The 19,840-nt window shown below is 35.4% G+C and overlaps 1 protein-coding gene across 8 annotated transcripts in view; it reads left to right on the forward strand.

Annotated features, from left to right (window-relative positions):
* NR2C1 (nuclear receptor subfamily 2 group C member 1) overlaps positions 1-19,840 on the forward strand; it is a 55,691-nt gene that overhangs the window by 20,128 nt on the left and 15,723 nt on the right. For 3 of the 8 annotated variants that reach the window (XM_074827044.1, XM_074827037.1, XM_074827040.1), the window contains 7 exons: positions 3,371-3,478; positions 8,226-8,456; positions 11,852-11,933; positions 14,691-14,870; positions 17,195-17,342; positions 17,444-17,534; positions 18,833-19,017. In XM_074827044.1, the coding sequence (XP_074683145.1) occupies positions 3,371-3,478; positions 8,226-8,456; positions 11,852-11,933; positions 14,691-14,870; positions 17,195-17,342; positions 17,444-17,534; positions 18,833-19,017 (1,025 nt within the window). Of the gene's footprint in view, positions 1-543; positions 605-1,280; positions 1,363-3,370; positions 3,479-8,225; positions 8,457-11,851; positions 11,934-14,690; positions 14,871-17,194; positions 17,343-17,443; positions 17,535-18,832; positions 19,018-19,840 lie in introns of those variants that run through there. The other 5 variants (XM_074827042.1, XM_074827045.1, XM_074827038.1 and 2 more) reach the window with 4 other exon arrangements.

Here is a 19,840-nt window from a genome sequence, read left to right on the forward strand (position 1 = left end):
TCAGTGCCATGGGAGAGGGAAGGTCCTTTTTCTCTTTCTTACCTTATTTAATTTCCACACTAACAGCAAGCTAACCCAGCCAAAACAAGTGGAAGATTAGTTAGTGCATTAAGTAGGGTCTGAGAAGACTAATGAGTACCAGAGCCAGTGTAAAGGAGATGACTGGTAACCAAAGGAAGGCAGGGGAGAAGATGGAGGGAGTGAAGGTGCGACACTGCAGAGAGCTGTTAGTTTTTTCTTATTCATGGTGAAACTGCAGCCTTACACTTTTCATGGATATCATTCTGTCAGCAGTGTAGATTAGGGTTTGTCCTTTATCAAGGTTTTACTAAGCCTGAGACTGTCACGTCTTATTTGGCAGCAGTGTGGCTTAAGCATTCCCCAGTCCTCACTTAGCGACTTATTCTCACGCTATGCTAGCCTTGCTTATGTAAGCTCTGTGTGTTATAGTGTGGTGGACAAAACTGGAACAAAAAAATTACAGGATAGTGGAGGAAGGTCTCCTCCCTCCCAGATGGGGTCAGTTCCCTTCTCTGGTACAAGGTGCAGCCCAACCTGGCACATGATTAGAAGGACTGAAAAGCATCACCCAGGGCAGTGCAAGGTAAGCCAAAATTACTGTCAAAGGTGCATGCCGTGCATGAGTGCACTGCCTGAAAGGTGAAGTCAGCAAGGAGAGTGGTCTTACAGGGGCCTTCATGTAATACCTTACATTCCTACCTACCTGTGACCTACCAGCTGTAATTGCTTGGTGGTGTTCCTATTCGATGTAATCATTGAAAACCATAGTTTAAGGTCTGTGGAACTTCAGCGGTATTTTTGTCTGCATTTGTAACTCTCTTGTATGTTGAAATAGTTTTAATTGAATTTACGAGAAAAATTTGCATGAGTAGAATGTGAAAGGAAAAAGACAGGTGTTCCCATTCTGAGAAGAATGGAAATTGCTCCTGTGTCTCATTGAAATAATGGTCAGAAGCATTCTGTGATATAGGTTTAGATTTATTTATAATATTCTTGTTCATGAAGCATTTTAAAAGACAAAATTATCACAGACAATTTTATGATGATGTTTGCAAATGTGTTTTTGTTAACTTAGGGCTTTTTTGATAAAAGCAAAGCTTATTTAAAAAAAAGATTATAGCCTTGTCTATGTGGAGCATAGCACAATGTTTATATTTTCTCAAAGTCTGCCAACTGCTGATCATCTTTTGCTGAGTGTGAGATAATGCATTTTTCTATATCAAGATCACATTCCTTGATTCATGTAGGGAAGTCGTCTTCAAGAGCCTGCTGCAATCTTCTTTCTTTAATCTGTGGTTGGGTACACTGGTATATGGCGATTTCTTTCCGCAGTCCTGCCAGGTAACAGTAACAGAGGAAAGCTACATATTTGTTGAAACAGAGTCTGTCATACACAAAATACAATTTTTAACAAATACTGCAGTTATTCTTATCGGTACTTTTTTTAACTGCAATAAAAAACTGTATTGTGTCTAGAAGTGAAACTGTCAAGCTGACATTTTGTGGGGTTGAAGAGCACTTTTACCTTGCACAATAAATAGACTGTGACATTTTAAGGGAGCAAGCATAAAGCAGTCCTGGAATATGTAGCTTATTTTGTAAAGCAAAGGTAAATTCACATAAAACTCCAATTGCCTGTAAATCACCACGTGTACATGTCATTTGAAAGGCTGATGCAGAATTTGAAACTGTAAATGTTGCTGTATAATGAACTCTTCTTTGTCCTTTACTTAAGCAAAGAAGTGGATGAATTGTTTGAATATGGAAAGTATTCATATTCATGAAAAATTGGGTATTTTTAGACAGCAGTGTTTGAAAATGGCTTGAGCAGTAGTTTGACAAGCATTTCTTTTGATGGTGCTGGCAGTTTAAGCATTCCCCCCAGCAGCTTAATCCCACTCTCTCATTTGCTCTGATGCGTCTGCTTCTGAGCGTTGTGGAGATCTGGATTGAAGGTTTGATCTACACTAAGAATAGCCTTTGTCTGCTGGGCTGCTTTTTAACCTGCATCAGTGTCCTATTCCAGATCACTGAATGACTAACCAACCAGTTTTACCTACCAAGCTGAAGAGATAGGAGCAAATGTGTTATAAGAGCTGAGACTGGTACTAAAAATAATGCCTTTTCGGGTAAAATTTCAAAGTCAGCTTAGTCTGATGGAAGCTTGTATTTCTGCTGTAAGGGGAAGTCCCACCACTCCTTTCCCCTTTTCATACTTACCTCCAGCTGTGTGTTCTTGTCTCCTTTCTTCTGCTGGTACTAGGTGGTGTGGTTGCAAAATCAGGAAGCTGATCCAGGAGGAACAAAAAAGCTCTCAACCTGTTATGAAACAGTACCTTTACTGTGATATAGATATATATTCTCTATATTAATTGGGGGGGGGGGGGGGGACGACAGTTGAAGAGGAGCATTTTTATAATGGTGTGAATACTGGGAATTATTATTAATACAGAATTGCAGGATGTTCCAGAGTTTTTGAACAGCAAAAAGTTTGGGATGTTACTTGGGAATTTAAGACAAAAATTTCAGTTTGTAGGTATCTGTAAACTCTGTGAAGACAGACTTCCTTTGTACTACAAAAAGTCCGACCTTCCTGATCAAGCCTCTGCAAATAGCAGCTGTACTTCTTAATTTTTATTGGCAAATAATGTAATGAATCATACCTTCCACCATATTCCTTTGGCTATAGAATGTGAAGAATTTTTAAAATACTGATAATCATTAAAGCACTTCCACAAATTGTGTCCGAGAGCATTCACACAGGGATTTAAATTTGTTTTTAAGATACACTGCTTGGCAACTTCATGCATTTCATTAATTCTCTCTTAATTTTCTTGGTAGTTCTCCAGTATAGAATTTTGTTGTTCTGGTTTTGCTGCTTTAACAGAAAAACAGAACAGAAAAGGCCAATTGCTGTGTTTCCACACCACATATTCTTTTGTCACTTTAAGTAAGCCATTAAGGTAAAAATATTTTAGTGTAAATGTACCACAGCTATGATGAAAGGTATTGTGTGTCATGAACATCAACAGATACTCAGTCTGGTTGACTTACATGGACTTGTCACCAGTGAATTGTTTTACTTGTTTCTAAATTTCAAATTGGAAGGTATTTCAAAATGGGTTTAAAACAGTGAAACAAACAATTTTCTAACTAGCAAAATTAATCTATTAAATTAGATGACAAGCATTTGCATTCCATATGCAGTAAGAGTGTCAGACTTCCCATGGCCTTGTGCAGGGAAATCAGAAATCGGTGAAACCTTAAGATCTCATCTTTTAAGCTAGTGTATCCATCCTTAAGGCAGTATATCCATTCTTAATCCATTACATTTGTTTCCTCTTTCTAGATTGCCCATTCCCAGGAAGCTGTTACACAAACACTAATGGATGGGACAGCACAACGAATACAGATTGTCCCTGCAGATTCAGGCCTCTCTTTACCACAACGTATACAGGTATGCTTCATCTGATATATTTTAAAAGCAAAGATGAACTATATATTTCTGCCAGTTTTCACATATGGTTCTTTTTTCTTTGCATCATATTATTTGCTTGTATGTAAATATTCAGCCCTGGGTGACAGAGACCATTTCTATATAAATGGGAATAAATATCATTCCAGTGTTTCCCTCTTTTTTTCTTTTTTTTTTTCCTCCTAAGAATTTTAAGATTACAAAAAACTATAACTACTGAACAGAAAATGACTTTTCCCAATACTGTAATGATACTGCTCTTTAGAAGCTGAATAATTTTTAGATTTGGTAATTCAACTGAGTTGGAACATTTCTAGATTTTGGAGCAGGGAGGGAGGGAAATACTGGATTGTATTATTGATAGAAGTCATGAAAAAGTGCAAGGCAACCTAATGTCTGAGAAGGATACTGGTTTTTTGTTGTCCCAACTAATGTTATATGTCCTGGTATGCTAATTCATAGCCTGGCCAGATAATAATCTCCAATTCAAGTGAGGGTATGAAGTTCTTGCAATGTAGGTAGTTAAAGCAATATAGATATGTGTGTGTGGAGATTAGGAGGATTTGGGGAATGGAATTTTATATTTTATCCCTTTAAAACTCAGTGCAAGTCCTTGCAAACATTTTATTTTTAAATTTCATCCTAGAGAAAAATACCAACTGCAGAATAAATTTTAAAAATATTCTCAGATATATGTTGTTGCATACAAAAACACTCATTTAAGCAAGCCAGCTGCTAGTATAATCTTGGCTGCTTTTTCTTTTGCTGGCTTCACTCTTCAGTATTTTCCACTGTTTTTTCCTTTTGGTGCACTGTGTTCAAGCTTTCGACCATCCAAGACTCTTCACAACTGCCCCCCATACATGATCTTGTGTTTTGTTTTATCACCTGTGCACTAGTCATGGTATCAGTCTTATCTATCCAGTAGATCTTTATTTTTTCAGCTGCGTCTACTCCTTTTCTATGCTTTGTGTATAGCTGTACTTTTTATTAAGTAATTTATGTTAGTCAATTAACCATCTCTTTATCCTCTGTTTTCATTGTCAATACCCATATGATATAATGTCCCTGTAGTGTGAAGCCATTTAATGTAATTTCAGCATCAGGGTCTGAATGTGGGACGACGGCATACAAACCCATGAGCCTTTATTGTTGAACAGCAGGACAGTTCTGTTGGTTCAAAGCCAGTGGCAGACTTCTAACCTTGCTGCGTCAGCTTTTTTGTGGGGGGAGATCTACTTTTGATTAGGCGCTATAATTACTGCAAATATGATGAACATAGAAGAATTGTATTTCTAGGGACAGGGACCTTTATATAGTTTTTCCTTGTCTCGTGGAGCTGGAATGTCACTTGTTTCTAACCCAGCTACTTTGTGCCTTGTCTATTTTCACCACACTCATTGATTCTTGCTTCAAAACGGATGGTGAGCGCTTTGGGGTGGTGGTTGTCTATTGATATGTACGAAACAGCACTCAATCGAATGGCATCCTTCCTGCAACAGGCATCTACAAGCATGTCACCAATATCAATAATAATAAATTAGATATGAGATAAAACTTAGCAATGAAAACTTTCCTCAACACAGCATTCACATGAAGAGCAAAGAACTTTGTAGGAACAAATAAATCTCAGTGAAATGTTCAAAATAAATGTTAAATTCATTCATTTTTAGTTTATATTTTCAATCAGTAGTTTATTATTGTTAAATACATGTAAATAATTATCTGAAGTCTCGAAATACAAAATCCTCAGTAAAATGTTCTTTAAAACATGTTTCGTTAGTCACCCTTTTTAGGGAATGTTAACATTTCTCTAGGATAAAAGTTGAATGTCACATTTATTGTTAAACAGACATTTCTGTTCAAAACTGACTTTGTTATAAGCAGGTGGATTAGTCCTCTGTGTTTAGACACTTTTTTTCCCCTAAAATAGGAACACAAAATTATTGAGGTATTTAATTTATTGAAATTATGTTTAAATGGAAGTCAAAACTTGTTAACAGACAAGGTTTAAAAGCAATAAAGGAAAATACTATCCTCCATTATCATCAGGCTGGTTAAATGAAATACATTGGGGAAGCATATTTTTTAAGCAGACAATCCTGAATTAATATATTCCTCTTTTATAACATTACCACTTTAGTGATACTGATTTTCAGATTATTAAGAAACATAATGTGTTGTTACTGAGCCCAGATGGATTCCCTCGAGAAGATAAGTGGTTTCTTTTTTCCTCTGATTATTTTTTTCTCTTATCTCAACATTTAGGTACTGCAAGTTGTTATACTTTGGTGAACTGCTCCACTTTTCAGAGTCCCATTGCAAGTTAGGTGGAGTTTTTGCAGGTATATGGCCATAAGAGGTCAGCTGCAGACAGACTGTGCTTAATTGTTTAAACTGCTTTCTCTTATGCCTTTGACAGCTGTCAAATGCTTGACAGCTGCAGAAACCAGTTGTGCAGATAGCATAGCTTTGTACGGATATCAATGTAACACTATACCTACTATATCATGTAGTGAAAACTACATGGGCATCCTCCTAGAATTTGAAGAATTGGGACGCTATTTGTTAAATAGGTGAGTTGTGTGAAGTAGCAATGGTTCTTCTTCCTACTGTCCTACCTTTTTAAAATTATGGAGCTGGACTACAATAGGAAAAAATATAATTTAGCATTTATATCCAAAACATTTCAATGTTTTTGGATATAATTTTGAATTTCAACTTTAGTTCAACTTTAGGGACATGCTGGGTTTTGAGTTAGTTTTATACTATACTTTGTATAAACCTAAGTAGATCAAGTGTGTGCCTTTTTTTATGTACACATAGTTGCATTTTTAAGTTTTGATGGGGAGGTAGATTTTAGAGAAGAGTGTCTTTCAAAGAGCATATCTGGAAATTCAAGAGATGACACAACATTCTGTGTTTGGCTTTTGTACGTGTATGCACCCTGTTGAGGATAACATACATTGGATTTCTCCTAATCCCAACAAAGTAGATTTGTTTGGAGAGAAGGGGAAGGGAACATCAGCTACTTTGAAAATAGCCAGAAATGACACAGGAGAAATAATGATTGTAAATGAAGAATTGTGAATGGAAGGAGAAAGCTAAGCAAAGAAGGGAATTAAAAGGGCAAGGAAGTTTGCCTTCTCGAGAATATAGAATCAGCATAAAGGAATTGAAAGGAGAGATAAGGGACTGCTGTAGGCATTTGTGGTCCCGGACATGTGGATATCTGAGAAAACTGAATGGAAAACCCTGTATTAATCATGTTGATAACTACTGGGGTTTTGCATTGTCTTCCCACTCTACACCCCAAATCTCATGGTGATTTACATTCTTTTATTACATCTTTAGTGTCTGGAATTTTATCATCTTACCCAGACTTCTCTCTTAAATAATCTTTTGATTGTGTTTTGCAGAGAAAAAAATTGAAATTTGATCTATTAAAATGTTAATAGCAAAAGACCACCTAAAGGAAACACATTCCTTTTGTATATTTTGAAACTCATAATTTCTGAATATTTGAAAGTGGCAGTATTGATTTATAACTGCTGAAATTAGATACTCAATAATTTATATCTCTCACTGCTTATCTTTTTAAAACAGAAGCTATACACACGTTTTGTAACAAATATAAGTATATTGATCATTTAAAGTAATGAGCTAGTTGTGAAGGTGCAATAACAAAGTTGATAAAGACTTGCATGAAATTGTGCCTCATTCAGTTTCTTTGTGCTCTTGTTCTCCACGTAGAAAATAAAATTATGGCTGCCCTAATTACATGAAACTAGTTATGATAAGTGTTAGACCATGAAATAAATAATTTCATCAGTAATAAGGACCATATAAATGTTAGGGGTGGATAGATGGACATAAATGATTGGTCATAGGTCTTTGTAGGATGAGTCTCCTTAGTCTCCAGAATAAACCAGGCAGTTTTCCGTATAGGCATTTTGATGGAGAAAGGCAGGAAGTGACTAAAAGTGAGATAATGGAAGATATATGGAATCTTGATTATTTTCTCTGAGGATTATAATAGTGATAAAATGGAAAAAACAGTCTGTATGTCTGATCTTGATTGTGAAATGAAACATGAAAATAAGTTTTTCCTTTACAAAAATAAAAAAAAAAGGCAGGGAGAGAGATTCTGATTTGTTTATTTTATTTAGGAATATATAAAGAAAAAAAGAAAAAGCCCCCTGAAAAAATGAAGCCTAAAATGTATATAGAGATACAACAAGATTATTGCTTTTCTTGCTGTTTAATGCTTGCTTTTTTCACTTGGAAGTTTACGTTTGTGTTTTTAAGAAGTTTTTTATTAAACAGCCAAACACAAGAGGTGCTAAGCACTTCATATGGTATGCAGTGAATTCAAGAGTTAAGATTTCTTGTAACCTGGCGGGTCCTAGGGCTGAGCTACAGGCATACCTCAAATTCCAGATGCTAGAACTGTCAAGGGTTTCAGTAGTGTTGTAAAAGCATGGGCCAATTGTAAAACTTGAGTATGAACTCAGGTTTTGACTTCAAACACCCTTGATTGAAATGTGTTTCAAATACAGTGAAAATCCAAGGTTTTGCCTGAGTTTACTTCATTCTTGTGTGACAGAGGGGAAGACGATCCTGCTTCACAAATGTCAAAGGCAAAATTCCCGTTTTCTTCAAGTGCCCAGATTGGGCCCCAAAGGTGAACTTAAATTACCATAACAATTTGAGATAAATGTATTATTAGATTGTCACAGATCAGCAGACGGGCCAGAAGATTCAGATTGTTACAGCACTTGATCAGAGCTCAGCAGGCAAGCAGTTCATCTTAACAAATCATGATGGCTCTACCCCAAGCAAGGTCATCCTTGCCAGACAAGATTCCACTCCAGGAAAAGTTATCCTAGCAACTCCAGATGCTGCAGGTGTCAACCAACTGTTTTTTGCATCCCCTGATATATCTGCACAACACATCCAGGTAGATAATCCACTTTATTTCATAATTTTGGTTCAAATGGGATAAGAAGAGTTGTTTTATTTCCAAATATGTCTGTCTGGGTTCTCCTTTTTTGAGTATTTTTTTTAATGATATACTTTTCCTTGCACTAGGACTCAGCATGGATACATAGAAATTCTGAAGAAAACTTTTTTTTTTTGGTAAATTTATTGCTTTTAAAATATATACCCTGGCTCATGACATTAGAAAGAATACTGTTATTTTTGTTGTAATTTCCAGCTCCTGCCATACCAACAGTCCTTCTTTATTTCTGCTTCATTGACTCTCCATCTGTTTTCACGTATTGTTGAAAAACATAGTCTTTTCTCCATCGTCTTTACCGCTTAACATTTCCTTCTGCTTGTTTTCCTTTTTGTACACTGTTGTAACTACTGTTCAGCTGTGTGAACTGTACTTCAAGGTAGTTTCTCAGAGAGACTATTTAGAAGTCCATTATTCAGTGGGGATGGGGAAATAACAGTAAAGATTTTGGATTTACTAATGCGAGATTGCAACTAGTCAGGGTTGTATCTCCCTAAACTGGTCCCCAGTGCACCTTACTCTCAGGCACATTGTATGTGCCACTTCCCAAGTCCGCACCCTCCAACTTCGAAGCTTTCTGCCCCATATCCTCACCTGGCAAGGATGAGGTGGCACTGATGTGAAGAACATGCACAGAAGACTTGGGAGATGTGAGCTCCTTCAGCATGAAGTAGGAGATTACTGCACTCCAGCTAAAGTGTAGTTATTGGATATTGTTTACCCACATACATTTATGCTGCTGTTAAAATACATCAGTGTGGTAGACCAGGCAACATTAGGATAGCTACAGTCCATTTAGTCCAATATCTTACACTTAAACAATGACCAGCAACAGTTGCTTAAGGAAAAATATTAAAAACTGGACAAGTAAATAATGATTCTTGTGAGCATATCCTTTCACTTCCATTAGTTGATGATTTAGAGCAACCTCCTGATCTGGAGATTGTAGTAAGACAATCATATCTGATAGCTGCCATTAAAGTTTAACAATCTTTTTTGTTATTTATATAGACCATATATGCTTTGGTCTGTATAATATCCTGTAGTATAACTGTATGTTTTGCAAAGAATACTTTAGTTGATTTTGATCTTCTGAGGGAAGTATTTAATTAGGTGTCTCTTGTACTATAAGAAACAGCTACAAAGGATCCTAATGTTTTTATAAGTCATTATCATATCCTCTTCCCAAGTAATGTCTTTTCAACTGAAGACTCCTGGTATTTTTAGTTTGTGTTCTGCTGGGAGCCAGTCCACTACTCTGACTCGCTACTCACATGTTGCGTAAGCTTGAAACATATCTCTGTATTACACATTTTTTTTGAAACTCACAAATCTTTGTAAATGGACATCCAAGGTCCTTGCTCCAGAGAATTTGATTGCTATGAATAGGGGAGCCATAACAAAAGCCAACCTTATTGAGAGGCATTTAAGCATGTTTAGTGGTATCATACACTTTGTATTTTAGGTAAACCTCAACAAAAGTATAAATCAGTGGGATATGATTTGAAGTAATCCATAAAAAAAAATTATTTTCAAAGACAACTTAAGAGATGAGAGGTGTGCCACACTGGTTTAAAAGGCAAAATTCAGGAATATAGGAAGTCTGAACAAAAAATTGAAAGCTCTAGTTCCGATTGTACAGTTCAGGCAAAATAGATTAGTCTGAGAGGCAACAGAGTGTTCTGTCACTTTAGTTAGATTGTTCTATTGTCAGCTAATATGTATGGTTAGAGATTTCTTTTTTCCACTTAAAGCTCATGAAATACAGGGTACCATTCATTTATTGTTCAACTGCATCCTCTTTGGGATCTTTTATATTTTCTCCCCTAAATGATCTTTTCACCTGCAATTTCACCTTTTTTGTTGTTCTTCTGTAGCCTCCACTTGAAATGCCCATTCATTTGCTCTACAAAAAAACTCTCTTTTATTGCATCTTACCTTTACATTGACTCATTTGGCAAGGCCCTTTCTCCCATCATCTATTTTACCTTCAGTGGCTCTTCTTCATCTTAATAATCAATTTTTATTCCTCATGTTCAAGGTCAGTTGATAAGTTCTCTGAGTCTGGGATTTTTATCTCCTCATGGGCCCAATTCTATAGTCCTTCCTTATGTGGAACTTCCCATTTCAGTGTAGGTTTCATTTATGGAAGGACTTAGAAATTGTTTATATATATTTTATATAATATCATGAAAATACATAATGTTAATAATGGAAATTAGGAAGGAATGAAAGGTTAATATTCTTCTAACTCATCAATATTATTTTTTCTTAAAAGAAAACTTAATAGATGAATCTCTGAGGCAGTATTGTTAACAAAGGCTAACTAGAAAGAAGTATACTTGTTAAACATTCCCATATATATCGTCTATACTATCTTCTGAACCTTCTAAAAAAAGTGATTTCTTAATTTTCTCTATAGAAGATAGGGTACTTCCGGTAAGTTCTCTTTTTATCAGAGGTCCTGCTTTGAATATGCAAAGCAAGAATGAGTCTGACTTCCCATTAAGACACAGTAGAAGTTAGAAACTCTTTAAAACTTCTAAAGTATAATCTTTTTAATGGGAAGAATTTTTTTCTTTTCTGCCTTACATAATTGTCAATATGATGCTTGGTTGTTACTCGTGATATGTGTGTTCCTTTTTTAAATTGTTTTTTTGCTGTGCTTTATTTATGTCACAGTGAGATAGAGTTTTTAAAGATCAAATGAAAGGCTATAGTGCCTACCCTGTAGTGCTGGGGTTCTAATACTATGTGCTTAATGAAGCTTTACAGGTATCAGAGGTTAATGAGATGAGACAAGAATACTGTAATAATGACAAAGTGTTACTGAAAGCCAAACTATATACCACTTGATAGTTAATGGTAGTGTCCAGAATACATTTTCTGTTGGTCCACCATTTATGCATATCATTTAAAAAAAGGAGTTAATAAACCTGAATGTAGATCTAGTAGCCTTTACAAGGGATTTTTTTGTTCCATCTGTTTAATGCTTAAGTCTCTTTGGTAATATGAACAAGTCATTAAGATATAAATACAAAATTGAACAAAAGGTAAGAGTATGCAAATGCTGAATGTTTTTCAAAATGGCAGTCTGTTCAATGAAATGTTCTTTTCAGAAGTATTACAAGTAAAACATTTGTTCCATCCTGCAAAGGAGCACACTGGCATGGCAGGTAGCTCCTTTGTGTCTATGAAGACTGTAAATTTTAGTCAAGAAAACCTTATACTTTGTAGAATTGGTCCCCTATCTTAGAGAAAAAACACAGGCATGAAATACATTTTAATCTTTCTTGATGATAAGAAAAATTAAATTCTTTCACAATTTTTTCCAGATTTTAACAGACAACTCCCCCAGTGAACAGGGCCTAAATAAAGTGTTTGATCTGTGTGTTGTATGTGGAGACAAGGCATCAGGTATTTATTTTTTCTTTCTTCTTTTTTTTTTTTTAAGTGGTGCAATTTTATAAAAGCAGTTTAAAATTCTTCTGAAGCTATATAACAGTTCACATGCATATATATATATATCTTCATATATACACATGCACAAACAGAAAGGATACACTACTCCTTCAGTGGAGAATAACACTAAATGGTACTCTGGTGTTCATGGTTGGGATTTATTGTTTTGCATCATAAAGTTAAAGTTTTCTACCACATCATTTTTGCCTTTTTTTCTTAGACTGATGCATTTTATTTTCTGTTATAAAAATTACTTAAGCAACAATGTTTTTCTTCCTTAAAGTAAGGTCATGTGGTAAACTTCGTTATTGTTGACAGGTTCTCTTAAAATATATGAGAAACATGTTCATTATTCTGAGTATGAAACCAGTAGACAAGGAAGACTTTGCAAGTATATGAAAAAAATGCTAATATGAGATTTATGCAGGACAGTTTGGTATTTGAAGAACCATTATTAAAATTGTAAAAATGCATTATAATTCCAGTAAAAAATAAGCTTAAAAATGGTATAGTCATATATTGCTAAGGTAAGAAAAGGAAAATGTTTCATGCACTAAATTTTTTGTAATGATATTAAGAGACCAGGAAGAAATATAATGGGAGCAGTGCACTGGAGAACTTTGTCTCCCACATTTCCTTTGTATATGCGCCTGCCATCAGGTGTTCCAGATCTGTCAGAGTTGGAATTATTTCTTTATTTTATTTTCATTTTTATTTTATTTTATTTTTATTTTTATGTATTTAAAATTCTAGTATATTATTTTATTTATTTAAAAAATAAAGAGGAGAGAGAGAGAACTACAAGGGCTGTTCCTCAGCATGGTTTAGCTGAAAGCTTCTTTTTTCTTTGCACTTTCTTTGTTACAGAAGATAATGGGGCGTAAGAGAGATGAGACATTTAACTTTACTCTATACTTACTTAGCTAAAATTAGTCTAAGTAAGGAAATGATTGCTCCATTAGAAGACTTCTATGGTTTGTCAGTGAAGTCTGTATGATAGACCTCCAGTAATATCAAAATATGACAGCTGCAGTTAAATGCTCCTTTTGGGAAGTGATGGGAATAAAGTGTATAAAAATGGGGGGCCAGGGGAAAAAGTAGTTAATGTTAGGATATCATCATGAAAAGTAGTAAGATGGGGAGCAAGCTTCCTAGAAAACAAAACTAATTAAAAGTTTTCTACTGCAGCAAAGTTTACCATTAAAAATATAGTTCCTAGAGCTCTAAATACATGTCAGACTTCACACATCTCAAAGGAAATTTCTGGCAAACATAAGGCAAAGATCTGGTTGGTCTACTCCAATTGGCAAGAGTCCTCTGGCTCCCCAGTGGAGGGCTGGAGTATACCTTGAGAGGCTTTAGATCCCAGGAGCTACTCCTCCTGTCCTGGCCCAGGGATGTCGAGCAGTGGTAGTGAATTTGGGGAGAGTGCCACATTTCCCCAAGCAGCTGCAGGTTCTGGGGAGCCTCCTGTGTGACAAGCAGTGTCATGCAAACTGCTTTGCAGGCACCTCCAATCTGGAGTCCAAGAAGCTACATCAAAGAGCAGGTGAAGAAGCAGCCCCCTGGCTTTGCATGATGTGTATTAGATATTCACAATCTAACTGCTGTTAAAATGTTTCACTTAGTAATATTCTTTTAGCATATATGATGCTTTATAAATTTCACATTTTAAAACCAATCAGAATTTCTAGAAACTTCAGGCAGATGAGATTGATGTATCTAAAAAAAATTTGTGAGGAGTGAGGAAAGAATCTAAAAATATATTTTCTCTTAAATTAGTTCATATTTGAGATTTGTTTCTGTAATGTGCCCTACTTTGTTCAAAGAGCAGCCTTAGTGCCTCCGCAGTATGTGTTTTGAGTGTTTGTCAGTGATCTTTGGTTTTAGATTTTTTTTTTTTCTTCAGGATCATAGAATTAAAATTGTTGGAATTGCCAAGCATGCCTTAATCAAAACCAGTACTTTTTAGTAATATTTGTATTTAGTGCTATAGCAGAATCAAAACAATTTACTTCTGAAAAATAATTTTTAAACTTTACTTTTTTCTGTAGTATGTCCTAGAAATTTTTATATGTTAGTATTATGTATCAGAAAATTCACGGAAAAACTCATTTTTTAAAAAAATTATTTAGCTATTTTAAATTATTCTTTCCTTGAAGTTTCACTGGAAGAACTAAGGATGTACTGTTACCCTGTTAAGAAAATGAAAGGTGAAAGTAAGCATTGAAGTGATTACCTATTGCTGTCAAATTCCATGTTTGTGCTTTCCATGGTTCCGTTAGATTTAATGCACACAATTTCATCAGCTGAATTTATAATGAGCAATAACAGGGCTTGACTGTAGGGACATTTTAAAAAAATTGCTAAAGAATGTATAACTAAAAGAGTTCCTTCTATGTTCTTACTAACATGTTTTCTTAGGGTTTTTTAACACTGCTGTCAACAGATTCAGCAAGAATTTAATAAGCAACCTGCCTATTTGTAAAATCTGTCTTGTTTAAGTGCTTTGAACTAGAAAAATTATTCACTTGCTTTTTTTTATGTTGTTTTATAGCCACGATATATTTTAAGATCTGTAACCTATGGGGAAAAAAAGGTGTTCTTTTTCTAGGTAAAATAGCATATACTTTGTTTTTAATAAATATAAACTCTAAAAAAATAATATTACAGGTTAAATTAATGTCATGATTTATGTTGTTCTGTAACTAGGGCGTCACTATGGAGCAGTAACTTGTGAGGGATGCAAAGGATTCTTTAAAAGGAGTATACGGAAGAATTTAGTTTATTCGTGCCGAGGAACAAAAGACTGCGTCATTAACAAACACCACCGGAACCGATGTCAGTACTGTAGGCTGCAGAGATGCATCGCGTTTGGGATGAAACAAGATTGTAAGTCTGAATAAGCATAAAGTGTTTTAGCTGGCAGCTATGTTAAAGTTTGTGCTACAAAAGATAAGCTTTGTGTTAATACAAATTGTTATCTCGATTTATGTTTCTAAATCATTGTATCTTTTTCCTTTAAAGAGTTCTACAAGTTTGGTGTATCAGAAGTCTAAAATGTTTTCAAGTGTACATACTGCTTGACAAACTTAAGTACATGTGGTAAAAGTGAATGAATTGTTATTCCTAGGTGGCAAATGTCAAGCATGTCTCCATCATTGGTTTTTATATATGCAGTTCAATTTTTCTATGCATAAATTAAGCTACTGAATGTTTTGAATCCTTCTACCTTGTCACTTTTTTCACAACTGAGATTACTGGAAACTGCTGTTCAGTTTTGGCAAAACTCTGCAGAGATTCACAAGGCAGAGATCCATAGTGATCTAGAGTTCAGTTCTTACCAATTCCTGCAGATTTCAATTTCCTTTTTAGATTTCCATACATTAGATGTAGTAATATTGCAATACCACCACAGTATCAAAATACTAAATAGGCAGAAAATCAAGCAATACACAGATTCTTCAGCCCCAATACTGCCACACTGTTGCTGTATGCACAGTATTAGTCTTGTGCTCTGCTCTCTGCAATCCAGCTCTATTTTGCTGACCATCTCGAACCTCTGTGGACATTCCCTTCCTTACAGCCCTACTTCTGTCAGCAGAAACGAGTAACACTTTTCCAGCACAGAGGAAATTAATTCAGAAAGGGAAGAAAAGCTGGGGTGCTGGAAGTGGATCTTTACCCACTAGTTCAGCTGGCAGCACTTTGCCCCTCTACGGAAGACTTTTCAAGCAGAAAAAAATTGCTGGGGCTGGGGATCAGAAGGCCGGAAAAGGATCTCTGGGTCATGGGGGAATACTGAGCGGAGGAGGGAATTGTTTTGGAATAAGAAGTCTCATTCCTCGGTGGAGAGGGGAGGAAAGAAAACTCAGCACCGTCTTGTACTGTAGCTCCCTCAGTGAGGTTATTTGTCCTTTGAAGAAGTCTTGGCCCTTTCTTAGCAAACTGAGATCCAGCTAGCAAGCACAGGGTTAGCAAAGGAAGGAAGATAAAAGACTTGCCTCCGTCTCCCAGCCTTTGAAAGTACCATTCGTGGGTTACAGGCTAGTTTTAATGGCATTGTCAATACTTGATATTATGATGTTTGGGTTTATGATACTTACCAATGTAAAAATTCAAATAGCATCACAGTCTACTACTAACTTGAAAGCTTTTTTGTTTTTTTTTCTTTAGTTATACATTTTCCAACACTGCATAATTGAAGAAAAAAAAAACCAGATCATTTTTTTCCTATTTGCCTGTGTGTTTTAAAATAATGGACATTCAGGATTCTCTTCATAGGCTTAAACAGTTTCTATGTGCAATACAATATTAAAGAGGCTCTGCTAGTCAGTAGCCAGTGCTTATCAGGCTGGTGACTTGGTGCATGCTTTAAATTACATATAGGTCTGATTTTGTGACTCTCTTTCAGGATCTTATTCCAATCTATAAAATTACTTGCACCACTTTAAAACTGTGGAAGAACAACTTACTGCATATTTTTAAAAGATTTGTACTTTGTAAATACCTTTTATTAATTCAGTTTTACAGTAACAGTGTTATGTTACTGTTATGTTATTTTTCCAGAAATTATAAATTTTCCATTTAAACTTTTAAAAACAAACTGTAAACTGGTATCTTTTGGCTTTATTCAGTAGGGCTAGAGAGTTCCCCATAGGGTATAATACTGTAAGTTTCATTTTACTGTTCTCTAATCAATCCAAAGCAAGGCGATACATCCGTAGACTAAAGTCCAGATTCATTCCATCTAGTTTCACTGAGCTATTCAAAAATCTGATTCAAGTGCATAGAGTTATGTGGGTTCAACCCAGACCCACAATCCATAGAAAAGGGTACCGTGAGTCCTTTATGAATGAACTGAGACTGTGGGATAGTGAAATTGAGAGGAGGAAAAGCTGTAAGCCTCCACTTAGAGATCCAAATTAAAAAAAAAGGTATAAGGGGATTTCTCCCTTAACTGTAAGTTGAAAAATTTAGTGACTATATGTTGGGTCTCAGACTTTGACTACTACATCATTTTATTAAGAACAAAGCAAATCAGTGTGTTGGTTTTTTACCCAAGTTGTTAGCTTATTGGTTACGGGAAATTTTTTTTTAGTTATTTTCAGAATCATTATTAAAATTGCAGATTAAATAAAGAGAGGGGAAAAAAGGGATTATTTCTTAGTCTGTAATTTGGCATCTGACTTAATAGTTGCATATTGTTTTGTTAGCTGTGCAGTGTGAGAGGAAACCTATTGAAGTGTCAAGAGAAAAATCATCAAACTGTGCAGCTTCTACAGAAAAGATCTACATTCGGAAAGATCTTCGTAGCCCATTAGCTGCAACTCCAACTTTTGTAACAGACAATGAAACAGCAAGGTATGTAAATTCTACTCAGAAGCAGCTATCTCTGTTTCCTGAAACAGGAAAAATTTATCTTCAAATTAATCAAAATTAAAATGTGTGCTGTTTTGTGTCAGATCAACAGGTCTCTTGGAATCGGGCATGTTTGTTAACATTCATCAGTCTGCAATAAAAAGTGAGCCTACTGTGCTGATGACTCCAGATAAGGTATCTGATGATATGACTGATACATTAAGAGTTCATTGCTGTATGTAGGGAGGGAAGGGTGTTCTGTTTTGTTGCACTGCTGTTTTAACTAATTTTTAAAACACTCCCTTACAACATCAGCCAGTGTTGCAAATGCCTTCTCTTCACAAGCATGCTTTTAGCCTTGTGTATTAAAAATGCTAAAAACTCCACAAAGTAAATGCCTTTGTCCACGTTTTTTAAGAGCTTTAAGGGCTGCATTATTTTCCTTTGTATTGGGCAATCCTGATGCTTGGATACTTCTGTTGTACCAATGAAGTGAGGTGTTTGCAAAACCTCACATGGCATTATCACAATGCATTTCATAAATATTTTTAGTTTTTTTCTCCTGAATCACTATTTTTTTTGCAAAGCTAATAAGAGCTATCTTAGCAACAATCTTATTTCTGAGCTGGTGTTCCTTTGTTTCCGTTTTATTACACTTACTGATCCACTGAAGCCATGTGGTAACTTCCCTACACATGCACAGTAGGTAGCTTTTGTATTTTTCTAGCTGATATTAAATTACCTCATACTGTTTTCATGCATTTTGCCTCGCTTGCTCTGTCTGCAAAGGGGCCCATCAGAAGTTGTTTATTCCATTTCACTTTTCTGGCTCGTGTCAGTAGAGTATGACAGCACAAGCTAAATGACATGTAGCATGCTGGTGTTAGCAGCAGCTTACTTGTCTGTGATCATGCACTTTCCTTAAATTTTTTTTTTTTGTGGAGCAGAGTGGGAAACATGTCTTACTGCCTTTCTGAGTTGCTGGTCAGTACGGAATCACGTTGTTCTCTTGCAGTTAAATAAAGACATAAAAACCAAAAAGACTGCAGCAGAATTCTTTTTCTGCTCGCTTTTAAAGGTGGCTTTTTATCCATTCCTTCTTTTCAAACATTCTCCTACACTATTACTACTGACTCATTTACACGAGAAAGGAAGGAAGATGCTAAATATATAACCTAGTGCAGTCGTATAGTCCTGGTGATTGACTAGTGAGTACGGGTGATAACTTCTCTTTCTGCACTTGCTTACCATCTGTAGCATTCTTTCTGAAAGAAAAGCTATTACTTGTAAAAGTAAATGTCTAAATATTTCATATTTTAGAAGCATTGCAATGTCTTAATTGCTGCATTATGATTACTCATTTACTGAAAACAATAATTTTCTCACAGGTCTATTCATATGCTCAATTCTTCATTTATGTAAAAGTAAGGTTCTTCTATTGCAAGTTAACTGCTGCCAATATGAGAGAATTAAAAGCTGTGCTTTTCCCTTAGGTTGAAGCATGTCAGGGAGATTTAAGTACACTGGCAAATGTCGTGACTTCATTAGCAAATCTCAGTAAATGCAAAGACATGTCACAAAGCAGTACAGAGCTTTCTATGATTGAGAGTTTAAGTAATGGAGATGCATCATTATCTGAACTCCAGCAAGAAGAACAAGCTAGTAGTGATGTTACAAGGTAAGGCATGTTACACTTGAAAATACTGTTCTTTTTGGGAAGGTCTCTGCCAATACAGACCATTAATTAAATCATCACAGGGTAGGAAATTTATTTGCATTAAAAATAATAGTAATAACAGCCTAAGCTCATGTTGAACATAAATCTTGTGAGATTCTTCCAAATGAAATCGTAAGGAAGTTCCATTTGAGAAATAAATACTTCTAGTTGTTTGTACTTGAAATGTATTTCAATGTAAATATTACAGCTGTTTTTCTTACCTTTTGGTTGGCCTTGGTAAGGTGTGTTAGGTCTTGTACTATATATACTCTTAATACATTGTGTCATCCTGGAAAATGTTTCTTAGAGATCTCATCTGTGTATCTAGTTTAATGCCTGTAATTATTAATTGCCTTAAAAGCTAGAGAAGCATTTTCTTTCCACATAGAAGTCAAAGAATTCTCACCATCAATACAAATACATTCATTGAGTATCTTACAAACTTGTGTCTATCACTGGTTTTAACTGAGCCATTTTGGTGAGCATGTGTAAGATACTCTGTGTAGTACGTACTCAGTTGTTCCGTCAATCGCAGTTGTGTTCTTCCTTGGTTGTCATCTTATGCAAGCTTCTGACAGCTGTCCCAGCAATATTCCTTTACACACCATCTGCATTGTACATACTGTTTTGAAAATGTGTAAGTGGAGTAAATCCATCAAGGAAAAAAAGATTAGTGAAGTTTGTGCTGACTGAATATGGGATTTCCACTATGGTCTTTACTATTTTGCGTAATTGCAAGCGGAGTGCATTTCTTCTGCTCCTTTCTTTATATGCTGCTTAGAAA

The sequence above is a fragment of the Strix aluco genome, chromosome 5 (assembly GCF_031877795.1).
Source record: "Strix aluco isolate bStrAlu1 chromosome 5, bStrAlu1.hap1, whole genome shotgun sequence".
Classification (NCBI taxonomy): domain Eukaryota; kingdom Metazoa; phylum Chordata; class Aves; order Strigiformes; family Strigidae; genus Strix; species Strix aluco.